The sequence below is a fragment of the Parasteatoda tepidariorum genome, chromosome 7, assembly GCF_982258835.1.
Source record: "Parasteatoda tepidariorum strain Cologne lab strain chromosome 7, Ptep-v5.0, whole genome shotgun sequence".
NCBI lineage: Eukaryota > Metazoa > Arthropoda > Arachnida > Araneae > Theridiidae > Parasteatoda > Parasteatoda tepidariorum.
In genome coordinates this window covers 84,206,457-84,223,233 of record NC_141761.1, presented here as the reverse complement: position 1 = coordinate 84,223,233, position 16,777 = coordinate 84,206,457, and the positions used below count along the sequence as shown (strand labels likewise).

The window sequence follows — 16,777 nt, the reverse complement described above, 5'->3', positions numbered from 1 at the left end:
AAACTTTTGTAACTTGTCTATCTTGTATGTTGACCACTGAACAAAGACAAATTATCTGGGGGTACTATTAACTGTTCTTCCACCCATGTTCCAATAATGGAACCTGGATTTTGAATTATAAGAGCAATTGAAGTTTTAATATTTTTTAAGTATATTTAAAATTTACATTATAAAGTATTTTTTAAATTTAGTTAGATTTTGTTTTTATAATCATTTTATTTCAACTTTAAATTTACGAAAAATTCCAATTTTTATAGTTTGAATATGGTATATATGAGTTTTTAAAAAGATAATATATAACCTACTGCTCGGCATGAAATTCAAAATTTTAGTTTCAAATTTTAAAATACAGTTCAGAACCCGTTATCCGGAAATCAGAAAACCGGAAAACCAAATAACCGGAACGAAATTCAGTAAATTTTCCCGCCATTTTTTTAAAAAAATAATTTTTTCCTCATAAGATTTTAGGATTTTTCTTTCTTTTTAGAAAGATGTTTACCATACCATCATTTTAGAAATAATCATTACTGTATTACTTCATCGTTTTTTCTTCTTTTTAAGATTATTTCCAAATATATTTTTTTTTTTTAAGTTGGGTTTAACAATAAAAAAAACGGCTTTTTGTAGCGATTCAGAAAACCGGAAAAATCAGTTATCCGGAATAGCGATGGTCCCGATCGTTCCGGATAATCGGTTCCCTACTGTATTAGTTTCATTTTTGGGACATTGTTGTTTTTAGATGTCATGTGATTCATTGAGTTATGTTGTGTGCAATTTTGTCAATTGGAATAATGACTCTTCTTCAAAAAAAATAATAATGTTGAAACGGGGTGAATGTGTCTATGTTCAACTTCTTTTGAGCATGAAGGTTAGAAAAAAACACAAATTTGCGGGTGGCTGATAACAGAGTCATATGAGAGACTATTGTAATACTTAGTAATGGAAGATATACATTCATTCATACTCAGTAATTTTCTTTTTTGTTGAGATTCTAACTATTGAAAAAGAAATTCTTTTTGGTAAGGTTTTCGGGGGTGGGGTCATACTTTCTCTTACTTATTTGACAATTCAATAATATTATGAATCGATTTTTAGTATTGGTAGTTTTTTCTTCTTGATTCTTGTGATTTTTTTATATTTCCAAGATATATTTGAAGTTACCAAATGAGTTAAAGAAGGTTCTTTTTTTTTTCCTTTCATTTACAAATTTTATTTGATATTAGGAGACTTCTACCTTCCCCCTTTTGATTTTAGGTTAAATTCGTGTTTTCTTGATATTAATGATACTTAAGCTTTTGATGATGCTGTATTTTTAGACAGCACAGTATCTTTTAAAAAAGGTAGAAAATAAAGAGGTTGCTATTTTAGATTCGGGGAAATAATAGTTGATAATCTTTAAGTCTTCTATGATTTTTTCTCAAAACTTTAAAGCAATAACATGATGTAATTTGTGGTTTTTCTAGTAACTTATTTAAAACTACACGTTTGTCAGTTTTTAAAATCTAATTTCATTACAGTTTAAATTGATGGAAACTAATTTGGATGTAACTAAGAACATCTTCTAACTTTAATTGCATAAAAATAAAGATACTTATCAAAGATCTAAAAACAGGCAACTGTATACTATTTAACTTTTTATTGAAAGCTGTTGGTTGCAGAATTGTATTGGCATAATTTTATCTGAAAAAAATCAAAAGAGATTCTAAAATACTGTGTGTTTTATATCTCCAATTGTGATTGGCTGCTGGACATGTATTTTACATGTATCGAAAGATTCAGCGAAATAAAGTAATTATCCATCAGTTTTTTGTGAAAATTAAATAATGAGGATTAAATGCATTTTAAGAACTTTCCTTCCTCGTCTTCTCCCCTCTAAAAGTTGAGTTTGGTGGGAAGAGAAAGGACCTCTTAATGTCTTGTCTAATATATATATGAAGATGCAAGAAGCAATATATATATATACTTTTTGAGTTAGATTGGAAAGATTTAGTCATTTACCAGGTACAGCTTGATGAACCAGAAGATTTAATTGATATGGAAAATATTGATAAATATTTTAAGATATTATTTTTTAAAGTAATATTAGAGCAGGTAGAATGGAAAATTTAAATCTCCAAAGCAAATGTAAATAAATAAGAAAAAAAAACAAAGTGAAAACCCCATTATAAAATTGAAAAAGAGAGTGAGGAAATTAAATGAACCAACAAAAAGCCAAAGAAATTTCTTCAACAATGAAAATAAACTCTTGAATCATTTTCTGTTCTCTACTATTTCTGGAGAATAGGTAGAACAAATAATCAATATTAGATCATTTCATACTTTACAAACAGTTAAAACTAATATCTTTCCAAAACTAATGTCTTATAATTTCCTAGACTTCTAAGTGGATATTTCTTTCTGAAGACATGTACTTGAACACTGTTTAAGCATCATTAGCAAAAAAGGCTTCTTTAAAATGTCTAAGTTCCAAAAATAAAACATTTAAAAATCTATTAAGAATTTTTTCACACAATTTTTTATTTTGATAAATTTCAAGGTTTTTGGATACAGTGTTTAAATGAAATTGTTGAAATTAGTGTAAAGTTTTTATGATTGCATTTATATTTTTGTGATGCATATGCAATTAGAAAATATCGTATTGATAATTTAAGAAATTATATGTATGACAATATATTCACATCTATTTTTTTAAACTAATCAGTTTAGTATTCATGTAACAAATTATTTTATTAAACTTTGAAATACAATTATCATTAAAATCATAAAACATAAACTATTTTTAGCTTAAAATACACTTTTCAGACAAAAAAAATAGCCTTTATTTCATACACATTAGCTTTAATATTCCCTTTGACAACTATAATTTAAATAATAAGTTCAGTATAATTACTGAATCTGAACAGCATAAGAATATTAAATAATGTTAAGTAATTTACCTTGTCATCATTTGTGCCAATTCATATTTCTAATTCGAACTGCAAATATTCGCATTTCATTTAGAGTATTTGTGTTTCTCAAGTGTTACCTGACGAGCAATAATTCCCAAGGCATATGTAATTATTGAAAACAATCAATTGCTTAAATTTTGATTATTAGAAATAGATTAATTCCACTTTCAAAAGAAGAGTTTTTGCAATGACATCTTTTGCCAAAATCCTTTTGATTACTTTAATTTCACATTGTGCTTCATTGAATGTATGATTATAAATATTAAAATAGGCTATTTATCTTAACAAAATTAATGACACATTTTTTCCATAAGTAGACTTATTCCACTTTTAAAATTGCAGCTTAAATAATGAAAACTAAATATGTGAGCAGTGTATACTTTAATCATGCACACTAGACAAACAACAAATTTTTTTTTTCTAGAGTGAGGGATCAAATTATTTAGAGAGAACTTCGATGAGGAATAAAAAGAGGTAAGTTCACAAAAAGTCAGACTGAAATAATTATTTTTGTGTCAGGATTGGCTATCCTAATGTTACACAATCACTCATGATAAATAAAAAAATTAATCATATATTTTGCTTTTCAAAAACAGATATTGCAAAAAAAGTTTAATACCGACATTAAAACAAAAGCAGCCAATCACAGCATGCTCATAGCCCCATGGTCCTCTGCAACTATAGTTTTTTTTAAAGTAATGTTTTTTTTTGTAAAAAATATAGGCCTTATTACTTTTTTATAATGGCTGGACAGAAACAATGAAAAACTCTTCAAACGGTGGATCTAACCTTTACAAGGTATATTTACCAAGTTATGAGCGTTTTAGCTGTTCACAGAAGAAGCAAGCTAAGGAGGTATTTTCTGTTCAATCGCTGGTTCCCTTACTGCATTAAAAAAATAATAATAATAAACTTACTGGTACTTTTCCTCAAATGAATTTTCAATTTATCAGAAATTTTGTTTTGCTTGATTTACAAAATTTATTTATTTAGCAAGCAAAAAAATGTGTTTTCTAGCCAATATTGTTCATAAAAATCTTAAGAAAAAGAAACTTACTGGTAGTTTACTTGAAATGAATTTTCAATTTTTCTTGTCTCGCTTGATTAAACTAGCTGAGACGAGAGTCACCCATCCAACCACCCCACCTCCAGGGTGGTTCATTAACTTCATAAAAAAAATAATAAACTTTTACTGGTAGTTTCCCTCATATTAATTTTCAATTTATTGAACCTGTCCTATACTTGTTCACAAGTTATTTTATTTAATCAGCAAAGGCAGTTTTCCATCGAAGCACCCACTACGCTCAGGGTGGTCCTTAAACTTCAAAGAAAATAATAAATATACTTTTACTGGTAGTTTCCCTTGCATGATTTTTCAATTTATCGGAAAGTGAACTTGTCCCTCTTGATTTATGAATGAATTTATTTATTAAACTGGCATGGATAGTTTTTTCCATTCAACCTCTCGTTGAGGGTTGTTCTTTAACTTCATTAAAAAAGAAATAAAATTTTACTGGCAGTTAAGCTCAAATGAATTTTCTCATTTATTGGTAATAAATTTATTTACTTTATTGGTAATAAATTTATTTACTAAGCAAGTAAATACAGATGGTTCTTTAACTTGGTTTTAAAAAAAAACTAAACTTTTACTGGTAGTGGTAGCTTCCATGAAATAAATTTTCCATTTATTTGAAATTGAATTTGTCTCGCTTGATTTACGAATAAATTTATTTACTGAGAAAAGAATTCAAAATAATTAAAGCAATTAAAAACAATACTTCCAGTGGAAAAATGCACCATGCAGCTGAAAATCCAAAAAAAATTGAAACAATGAAAAAATTCGACAACCGAAGCTGACGTCTTCAGGTGGTACCAGCTCCGGAAGCCAAAAATGCCTAACCTTTTCTATCGAGAGAGCACAACAAATGTCTAAATTGCTCTCTAGAATAGAATAGAATACAAAATATAAAAAGATTATGCCAGAGAATGTAATATTAATAAAGGTTTACTCTTAAGTAAATTTCTGTTTCATTTCAAAAACACAATCCATAAATATATATAAAAACCTAATTCCTAAGGAATTTTTTTTTAATTTTAATCTTCAAAGTCAGTGTTAAAAGAAAGGCGTTCCTTTTGATTTCTGAAGAAATTTATTTATTACGCAAGCAAAGACAGTGTTTTTTTCTACTCGGCCTCTTCCCTACCCAACATTGTTCTTTAATTTCATAAAAAAAAGAAAGAAAAAAAAGTCCCTTAATAAACGCTGTAATTTAAGTACTTTAGATAAAGCTTTAAGGTGATTCTTTAACTTCATAAAAAAAATAATAAACTCTTACTGGTAGTTTCCATCAGATAAACTTGAAATTTATTTGCAATTGAAGTTGTCCTGTTTTTGCAAATATATTTATTTATTAAACAGAGACAGTGTTTTCCATCGAACCAGCCCTCCTTGCGCCCAGATTGGTTCTTTAACTTCATAAAAAGAAATAACAATTAGCTTTTATTTGCTGTTTTCATCAGATGAATTTTCAATTTATCTAAAATTGTATCACCATATTTTTCCTTGTAGTTGCAGTTTCTACCTATTAATCTAGTATTACCCACAATAATTTAACTCAATTAGGCTTACCAAGAGCATTCTTAGTCCTAGCGTAAAATTATGAACTGTTAAACAAAAAGGATTATGCCAGAGAATGTATTATTAAAAAAGATTTATGATTTACTCTTTAAAAGTGATTTTCTGTTTGAAAAAACAAAATCTATTAACAAAAAAAAAAAAATTATACAAGCATAATTCCTGAAGAAAAGGCAATTTTTTTAAAAATACATACATAAATCACCATATTAAGTGTTAAAATAAATAAAAAGAAAAAAAAAGTTGCAATTTAAGTACTTAAGCTTTAAATATGTACTAAGTAAAATACTTTAAAAAAGTTGACAGTTTATAAAAGTTGACAAACGTTTTTTGTCTTTATATAATACTAACTTATAAAAAAGAAATCAAATCTTAATATTAGAACATGAATAATTTTTATGATTCTAAAAAGTACAGTTAAGGAGTACTTTTCAAATATACCAGAAATATTATGATTTTTTCTTTAAGAAATTTTTCTTCGTATAGCTATTTTTTTGATTGATTAAAAATTATGATATGAAAAAATATTTGCTGGAAAGGGATCAAACTTTAACTAACAATTATGAAATTTCATAAAAAAATTTATCCAATGGAAGGCTTTATATGATATAAGAGTTCTTGAAAAGGAAAAAAAAAAGGTAGTAATTATTTTGTGAGGCTTAAAAATATAAATAAATCCAAAATTTTAGACACTATTTATGAAAAAAACTTAAGATCATTTGTTGGAAACTGAAATAAATATTTTCCATACATTTATGACAATAAATATAGACATGCCAATTTCTCCAGCTTTTAGTTAATTTTTCCCAGCTATTGGCGATTGAAATGGGCTGCAGGTGGCGTAGAGCAGAACTCTTTTCCTATGGCAACACTTCACATGCTTTCCCCATAAGCGTGTGGAAAGTCAGAGAGGAAGGAAGTACGTTAGTTTCTTTCTTGATTTTCATATAGATTAAAATCTTTTAACTTGAAAAACTATATGGAACTGATAACTACATTAAACATAGTTCTAAAGGAAAGTATCATGGAAATTTTCAAAAATATTTTTATTAAATAAAGAGGAAAAATATTAAGAAAGGGGAAAATATCGTAGCACATTCCTATACAACTGAAAAGAGGAGGAGAGGGAAGGGAGAAGGGCTAAAGGCATGAAACCGGTCTCTCCCCAGATGGCGTATTCGAGTGTTGCGATCGCGAATATAAAGTAGCAGATGAATTTTTATTTAAAAATTTGAATTAAATAAAAATATTTTGAAACTTATTCTAAAATAAAAAATGACAATTTTATGGTAAAGCATAGAATATTTTTAGAGGTGAAGTTGGCAAAGATTTTATTTTCATTTTGCAGAAAAAAATGTTGAACCTTATAATTTAAGTAAATATTTTTTAATTACATATTTTTTTAAATCAAAACAATATAAAATTATGCATTACATTTTATTTAATTACTTGTAATACTGATGAAAATTAAATTTTAATTGAAATCTAATAATCTAAAAACAATCAGCAATTTACTATTTTCTTTGATTGCCATGTATTTTATAAGGGAACTAAAATTTCACATTGCAAAAATAAAAGATAAGGAGCATTAAAAATATTTGTTTCCAAACAAACTCTCAAGGAATGGAATCAAGTTAAACAGTCAGCAAAAGAACTAGACATCTTATTAAATAAATGTAAGTAATATAATTAACAAGGAATATGAAGATGAATAAAATCAATAGATTTAAGAAAAAAAAAAAGTAGCAATGAAATTCTGATTTGATATTTTGTGAAATGAAACTGTAATCAAATAGTTCTTTTTAGCAAATATGTAAAAATTTTTTTTATTCAACTACTTTAAAAAATGCTAGGATTTATAGTCCATTCTTCCATTATCCTTTCAATAACTGACATAACCATTTTATTGTCATTCTTGGAGACATTATAACTCACAAACACTTGTTTTCCCATTTTGTTACATAGTTTTGAAGCAATGGAACAACTTTGATCATCAGAGAAATTTCCAATTAAGTTACAAGAAGTTGGGTATGTATTAAATGGTGTCTTCATAGCTACTGCTAGGCTGCCTAAATCACCAGTATCACCAATCCAGAGAAATAGACTGTCTTTCATTTTGATTAGATAAAATAAGACTCTTTTATCAAGTAGAAAGCTTTCAAACATGTGAGTCTTCATTAATTGACCTAAAATTAACAGATAACAATAATGTATTCAATAGAATGCAAACTTAAATCATGATAATAAATGTCACCATTATTATGCAAATAGAGATGGTAAACACAGGTGGTATTAGCAGCAAAAAAATGGGGCTTCTGGTCCTAATTCATCTATTTGCATGCCAAAGCTTTGAATTTACACCATAATGCCAATTTCCATAAGGTATATTTATTCTTTATGAGGCTACTTGCAAATAAATAATTACTTTTATGACTTTCTCAATATTTAGAATGATAGAGTAAAATAAAAATCACAAGAAAGTGAGTTTATGTGTAACTAGGGCACAAAATGTTCACCTAAGAGCAGAGAACAAATATTAAAGACTAGCGAAAGTTTCATTTTTTAAAATATTAAATTAAAATAAAGAATGCTTAAATGATCATGACTCAATGAAATAGTGTGGTATGTGAAAGTGTTTAAAAACAAAGTGATAGACTTTATTTTTTATCTAGAGCAAAAAATGCTGACTTATCCACTTATGAAAGCATTGCTTCTGGAAATATTGAAATGTTAAGACAGCCTTATTTTATTTCATGATTTATGTTGCTATGAATATGTTACAATATCATTAATAATTTAAAAAAAATAAATCTAGCTATAATATTGTTATATATTTTAAGTACAGTAAAATAACCTGGGATTTCGGCAGGTTCAGAAAATACATCGACAATTAAAGTTCAAAATTTACTTCATTCAATAAACCAAATATTCATTGGTGTTGGTAAATGAAAAATAAACAGACAATAATCGGTAAAGTACCAACCCCTCACCAAAGGTGGTATTCAGTAAGTAAACAGAATTTACGATTATAAGAAAAACTACTCTTCCTCATGCTATTTTTTTAGATTATGAAATTTAACTGTTAACACATTGATGATAAATTGGTTATAATCTGTTGTGAGACAAAAAAGAAAGGTTCTGAGGATAAAAGAGTAAAGTTAATTAGGAATTCTTGTTTAAAAAATGTTGCATCATAATAAAACCACTGCTAAAATGAAAAGTTAACAAAAAAAAAATGAAAAGAGAAACAGAAAAAAAAATTTATGTTACTGATTGCTAATACTACTGTACAAGAAAAAGCGAAATAAAAGAATTAAGTCTATCAGAAACACTCATTTAAAACACAAACACATTTATAAAAACAGTGAGAATGAAAGTAAGAAAAAAACATTCTCAATACTTAAAACAAAAATGTAAAAAAAAAAAAAAAAAAAATTGACATGCATGAATAAAATGAGAAAAAGTAGCAGTACAAAAACTCGTGGTTCAGTGTTAAGCAATTTTTCAATTCTTCAAATTTCGCTTTTGGAATTTTTATTTCAGAACATAAATTTCCAAGCTTTTGAATTTTAGAACTTAACCAATATGTATAAAAACTATTTCAAATAATGTATAGTTAAAAATTTGATATTAAGTCCTTCTTTATTAAATCCATTTAAAATTTTTTTTGTCAAATACTTTGCTGAATATTTCTTCAAATGCTTGGAATATTTGTTATATCCTTAACTAGAATAATAGTATACTTTCTATATAAGTTTGCCAGATATTTCCATGATAAAGACAATATTAGAATCTGGATCAATACACTTTTTGAAATAAATTAGTGTGCATCACTGAGTATGAAAAATTTTAACTTAAAATTATCAATGATGGTTAAACTAAATATAGTTTTACAAATATAAACATGTAAATTTCAGTAATTTTGTTACAAAATATCTGCAAATATTATTAGTATTTACAGATAATATTCTTATATTTTTAAATAATGAAATAAGAAAAAAATAAAACAAGTTAACCTGAATTTTCTTCCATCTCAAAAATAGATCTTTTTTCATACACAATATTTTTTTATCCAATATTGTATCGTGGATAAGGAGGAGATTTTGTAACAGATGCTTCAAGTTTTATAAAAATCTAGAAAGATAATAAATATAATTATTAAAAGTTTGTTGAAAAAATATTAATAATTACAAATGGATTTATTTTATATTATTTTTTTGTCAAATTATAGATCAGGTATTTTGGTAATAATAGTAGTTAAGTTAGTCATTCAGGGAAAATATGGTATGTTCGAGAGGTCTATCCGTAGTTTCTTAAGACATTATTAAGTTAATTAAGCATCTTCGTTTTTTAAATTGAAATTACGAATGCACTTAGTTTGTCCAAAACTTGCAACATAATTTACAATAAATTTGGGAAATACCTGTACAGCTAGTAATGCCAACACTGGGGTCTACAAGTTGGCAACATTTAGTAAGAAGAAGGATTCATGGGGATGATTAAGACAATCAAATTATTTAGGTTTGAATCATAGGGTTTATAAATAATATGATCAATCAACTATATTAGATGGAAATAATATCAGTAAAGTAAAAAAAAAACACGTCTTGAAATGTTGATTAATTAAATTTAAGAGCTTATATCAAATCTATAAGAACATGCAATACCCCCCCCCCATAGGGGAAGAGTGATAAAAAAAAAGTTTAACAGAAATTAATTTAAGGTGTTTTTGTATGTTGAAATTTACAAATCTTTGGGAAAAGGAATTTCCTTGTTTAGAATTTAAAAAATACAGATTAAGAATTAAACACTTTTTATTTAAACATTCTGATTTCTGAATTACCTCTTCAAAAAAATTTTTTTAGACAACTAACCGGAATTTACAGCAATCATCATACACTTGATTGTTTAATTGATGATTTGAAAACGGGAAGAGCACAGCCTCCTATTTCTTCTTTCTGTTCTTCGTTTCCGGAAACAAAACAGCCTCAAGAACAGGTGTTTTTCACCTCACGTTAAAACTGGTGCGCACGCATAGAAAACACAACTACCAATATGGACCTTTCTTATTGCATGTTATTCACGTAACTTCGATAATTTTCGAAATAAAAGGGTGAGTTTTTGGCTGGAGACCATATTACACTAATCAGGTCTTGAGTCTCTCCAGAATATCGGAGAGGCTGCACAAATGTGAAGCATTCAAAATGCATGAGATTTGCATTTGCGATAGCGCTATCGCAAATGAAGAATTATGCGCGCATAATTCTGTTTCACGTTTTAGCAAACAGTTCGTCCTACATGTGGTTTTTAACAATCGCATGCTCGTCTAGAGCGAATAGATGCAGTGTGAAATGCTCTTGCGGCAGCAAGCAGGTAGCAAGAGACACATGGTGCATTCTTATTGCATGCAATTTGCATAAGCGATCTCAGGAAAATGCGATTCACGCGTTTGAGAAAATTTCGAATCATATTTAAAGGTTATTTTCCCTTAGGGGCATTTTTTTTTCATTTGCGAAAAAACTTGCATGTAAATTGCAGCAATACTAGGGAAATATTTTTACCCTGGGGAAAAAAAATCGTTAATCAGGTTCTTGATCACCAGCTGAAAAATTGCATTCAGTAAACGGTCCTAAACAATCGCACACAAGTCTAACAAGACACGGTTCCTAGCAGATCACTGAAATCAAGCATCACTGGATCTACAGGGGATCAAAATTGTGTTGGAATGTCTTCGGATCATCATCAGGGATGTTTCCCAGAACGTCGCCAATAGCTCATTGTAATCTGATGGAAACGGATTCAGTGTGAATGACAACAAGACGGGAATTTCCAAGCGTTTGCATTACAGAGGCATTCACACTGGATACAAAAAAATTCTCATGAGCGAATTTGGAGATGCAATCTAGAACCTGAGTGAAAGGTTTTTCGCGGAAATTGCGACAATCAGTTTCTTATTCGTATCTCAATTCGGATACTCAAGTTTTTCGCAAATAGTGTGACTGGTCTTTTTAGGGACTATTCTTACTGTATTTAATTTACGCATTTAAAATCGCCGTCAAATGAAAGGAAGAATCTGATCATTGATCTTTTTGCGGGAAATAAAATTTTACCAATGATTTCTCATTCTTTTTCGACGGGAATTTTATGCAGTGAGAATGACCTTTTTGCAATTGCCCTTTCTTTCTAAGTGCTTGTAATGGATGGTGTTTTCAGTAGAAATGTAAACAATAACAATCTCGAGCTGTATGCCTGTTCTAGTTCCGGTTAGAAAGTTTGCAGCTGCTTACTACATGTTATTCTGCGAGGCGATATTTTCAAACGGCTAATTTTGTTTTCAATAAAAGAAATAAATTAGATGATTTTTGAGCTCAAATCTGAAGCATTTCATAAGATATTAACGTTATTATGTAATTCTGGTGAATTTTAAGTGAAAATTTGTTTTAGTCATTTAGAGATATATTGTTAAAAAAGGTGACATGGTTGCTAGATTTCGAATTACTCGTTTTTTTGGCAGTCTTGATTTGGTCTCTTTCCATTTGTTTATTACTGTTTGTTCGTGTTGCAAGCTGTGCACCTTCTTACGCTAGTGCTAGCATATTGTTCGAGGTGCAAGATTAAGTTTAGTAATAAGTATTCAAATACCACGTTTGCAAGAATCTCAATACCCAATGATCACGTTGTGAGCCAAATATCTTTAAAATACAACGAAAACAGTAACCCGGAAGTATAAGCGGCATACAGCTTGCAGCGCTCCCTAGTGTCGAAAATACCATCCATAAGATCCAGTTGTAGGAGAAGAGACTAATGTGATGGAATAAAAACATGGTTCGGGAATAATAATTTTAGATGTAAACATTGTTAAAATAATAGTTTTAATGGTTACATTTAAGTGTATGTTAGTTCTTAAATGCTTTAAAAAACGGCAAAATTAAACAATCTTAAAATTTCTTAATCTTCCAAACCATTAGAATCGATCCCTCACCAAGTGTTCTTTTCTTACAGAAAGGAAATGAGAAATTAATTATATTTGTTTCAAATAATGCTTCATACTTATGAGAGGATGTAATGAAAACTGTTTAAGCAATATATCGAACAAATAATTTATTTAATTTTCAATTGAAGAAAAAAAATAGAATATCCTTTATTTACATCATTATTATTACCTATTTGCAGATAATTACTCATAAGATCGAAGGAAAACACCTGGCGTTGATTGAGAGTATAATAATGAAATTGTAATAAGGTTAACTAGATTTTTTAGAGAAATGAATGAGAATTTTTCGATTAATATTAAAATGTTTGGAGTGATTTCACAGCTTTGCCTCCAGAAATTGCTATATTTGTCAGAAAAATATTTCATAATTCTCATATTTAAAATAATCTAGATATATATATTATGCATTTATGTCTAAAATATCTTAGAACCAAAAATGCAATTTTAAGTTCTAATTATTTTCCAGCTATAGAATATTTACTTTTGGAAAACTACAGATTAATAGATAAATTAAAAAAAAAAATCTGTTCTGCGATTTACATACAGACATAGCATAATTATATATTGAATGGTCTAATTAAAAAATTGAAATTAAAAAATATGACGAGGAAAAGATAAATATATCCACTCAGGCTTGTTCACAAAACATTAAATTAGTCCCAAAATATTTTCAAATCGAAAGTTACAAAAGAAGCCGAAAATAGAAGATGAAGTCTAATTTAAACAAGTGAATTAAAATTTCTAATGAAAAAGTTAAACTTAGTTAGATTTCCACATAAACTATTTTTTTTAAAAATTTAAACTTATAATACGTTTTGTATCTTTAAAAATCTTATATTTTTTTTTGGCTCATATTAGAAATATACGTATAAATTTTGAAGGGAAACCCTCAGCTGTTGATTGATATTATGAGTAAAGATACTTTTTTGTTTAACAGACATATTAATAAACGTCTATCTTAAATTAATTGTGGCTTGCATATGTTATGAAGAGCACAAAAAGTTTTAGAATTCTTAATTCTGAGAATCCTTCACTCAATGTCTCTGGCTTAAGAAAAAGCTGAGATTGACCTAATTAGCAGAAAATTGTGATTTGTCCTTAGTAAATACAGAGACAATCAATCTTGCTTCTATCACACCCACTACATCCTCCATTCCGAATTCTCTATCCGCCATCACTGAATCTCCTAATTTCAGCAAATGGAGAATTCCACGCCTAATAGTCAGAATGACTACCACCATATAATTTGGGGAAGTTATTTTTTCTGAAATTGCTAATCAAATTTTAAGGTGTTATGATTTTTATAGTTGGATTAAGTTTGTGCAAAGACGTCTGACGCAGCAGTGTTAAATTTAAGAATATTTCTTATTTTAATATAATAATTATAATGTAAACCCGGTATAATTTAAAAATTGGTATTCAGTATTGACAAAAGTAATTCAGGTATAATTTATAAAAAATTTATATTGTTATAGTTAAAGAAAATTAAACTAACCAGGGTTATATTTAAATTATATATTGGTTCGCAACATTGTTATAATTTATTTTTAATTTCATGGATCATTTTTAACATATAATGTCCTTTGGAATTTATCCATTAACACTAGTCCAACGACGATCTTCATCGACACCACATTCATGTGGCTTCGATGAAGATCTCGCTACAGTCTATAATGCTTATGATATTTTTTCAAATTTCATGTTGAAAGCATTCCGGAAGATGTTTAAATGTGTTTTTTGAAGGCAGATTAATAAATTTCGAAAGAACTCGGCTCATTCTATAAAACCGGACATTGAAGCTTTTCCCAACTGTGCTATTATTTATATCAAACTTATGTCCTAAATCTCAATTTAATAATCCTAATCGAAGTTTCATTAATACAAGTAGCAGTTGCTTCCTTGGCTTCAAACTTGTACAGATAGCAGAGCTCCAATTGTCCACAAAAAAGCAATATTCAGTAATTTTGTGTAGAAATGTAATATTGGATATGAATTCATGATTTTGTTAAAAGGGGGGGGGCGCTGATCTAAAACGTCTCTATTATCTAACGTAAGGTCAACGTCTGGTGATCTTGGTTTGTCTAAGTGTCATAAGAAACAACAACAAATATAGCACGATGGATGACCATTATTAGTTAACAGCATCTACAGTTAAATCACACACAAATTAAAAACGCCTTCCATCATATTTTGATGGTTTCTGTCTATTTAACAATAATAGAAGAAATTCATATAGCAGAATTTGCAGAGTCAATCTGCAACAAAAGTTTCCTAAATTCAAATTTGTTTGCGACCCTAACATAATCAGACAAAGACTTTTATTGTAAAAATTAAGCTTAATTCAACATATGTACAGTAAAATTAGCATTAGAAGGTAGATAAAAATTATTCACAAAAAATGGTGTCAAAGCATGTTAGTCTTATTGGAATTTTTATTCTAAATGTATCCAACAATAGGAATTAAAAAAGAAAAGGAAATAAGTCCGTACCGCATATTGTCAATAAACGAGTTTTCCTTACTTAATAATTAATTTTAAAATATTTCTTGCCTTTTAGATTCCTTAATTGTCAAAATTCCAGTTAATTAAAAATCCTTATTTAGGATTTTCGAAAGACTTCCCTATTTCTTTGCTTATATATTTGCAGGTTGGCAATCGAATTTTGTTAAGAACTTTAAACAGATACTATTTGAAGAGGTTTGGGAAATAAAAATATAAATTTTATGTTACTTTTTTCAATATATTTTAGGCTTGTTTTTTAAATTTGAGAAGAAAAATAGTCTGGAAATGCTCTGATAATCCAAAGCGCTCACTGCCGTGCTGGAAGATTTCTATTACCGGGAAATACCTTTAATTCAGACATCAATTACGTCTCTAATTTAATACAAGGCATACTTTTTCGCCAAAAGCAGACATGTCTCGCCAAAATATTTCAAATCTCGCCTAGCTAAACAAATTTAAAGTTCTGCCACTTAAAGAAAAGTGAGAAAAACGAGTTGACAACGAGATGGATAATTTTATGAAGTTATATTTTCAGAGCGATTTTAATATTTTGATTGTAAATAAAATGAATGGATATTTTTTAATTGTTTACTTCGACGTCACAGTTAACAGTTAATAATTGAATTAAAGTAGGGAAAGCAAGCAAGAACATTATTTAAATTTTTTATTGATAATCAATTTCTGTTTCAAATTTGCAACATTTATAAATTTTAATTGGTAAGCAATGCAATATAAAATTTCTCTGACTTTAATTTATCAAGAACTCATAGGTAAAAACAATAACGCGTTTATAAATGTTTCATGAGCATTTAAAAACAATAATTCAAAATTTGTTAAAACTACGATTTTCAAGTTGGGTAAATAGGAAAGAAATCTATTTATTTGAGACCTAAAACAAAAGACATAGAGCCGAGCACTATCGAAAGAAAAAATGAGTTTTTCGGCAGTGATAGAAGTTTTTTACTTTAATGATGCGTTCTATGTTAGTTAAGACTCGTTGCTATTTTAGGTCTGACAAAAATGACAGCATTTTTTCAATTTAAAACATTTTAAAAAAGAAATTTTTATTTTAGTTTTATGTTTTCAAGTTTCTTTGAGTTCCTACTTAAAAGTGGTAGAAGTTTCAATAAAAGAAGTAGTGATAATATTGCCTTTAATTTTGCTTACAATGTTTAACAAAAACAATATTAAATTCGATTAGCATTATCATTAGTTGAAATTTTGAGCACGATGGCTTGTTGGAAAGTGATCGAAATTTCGATGGTCAGTATGTTCTGTTAGACGTTAAAATAGCTAGAAAAATTCTATTTATAGTTGTCCAGAAAACGATTGATACTTGTATTGTCATTCAAGGTTTATTGTCTCCAGTTAAAATTTAAATACATTTTAGTTAGTCAAAAAAGGGTCAAAATATTCAATAATGATAAATTCCAGAAACGATAAAGGAGACAAATTTTGCTTGTGGTGGTCAAGATAAAAACGTACATTGTTCTTAGACGCAGAGCTACATTTGAATTTATATCACCTAAGTTATTCAGAAGTTGATCCAAAATTTGGGTTTACGAAAAATTTTATTTGGTGATAAAAGTCTTCGTGCATCTGTAAGGATATAGTTGAAGCCTTCATTGCAACCAGGCATTGGGCAGCAAAAAGAGATTTGAGTGCTCTGGCAAGTTGGATAGGGGTCAAAGTTTCGAAT

The 16,777-nt window shown here is 28.2% G+C and overlaps 1 protein-coding gene across 1 annotated transcript; it reads right to left on the bottom strand.

The window, feature by feature from the left end:
• Positions 1–7,379: 7,379 nt before the first annotated feature.
• On the bottom strand, positions 7,380–10,578 carry LOC147807281 (proteasome assembly chaperone 4-like). Its single transcript, XM_087168157.1, has 3 exons — positions 10,427–10,578; positions 9,600–9,717; positions 7,380–7,769 (listed from the first exon to the last, which is right to left on the bottom strand). The coding sequence occupies exons 2-3, from the start codon at positions 9,613–9,615 to the stop codon at positions 7,423–7,425; spliced, it is 363 nt and encodes a 120-aa protein (XP_087024283.1). The 5' UTR covers positions 9,616–9,717; positions 10,427–10,578; the 3' UTR covers positions 7,380–7,422.
• Positions 10,579–16,777: the final 6,199 nt, after the last annotated feature.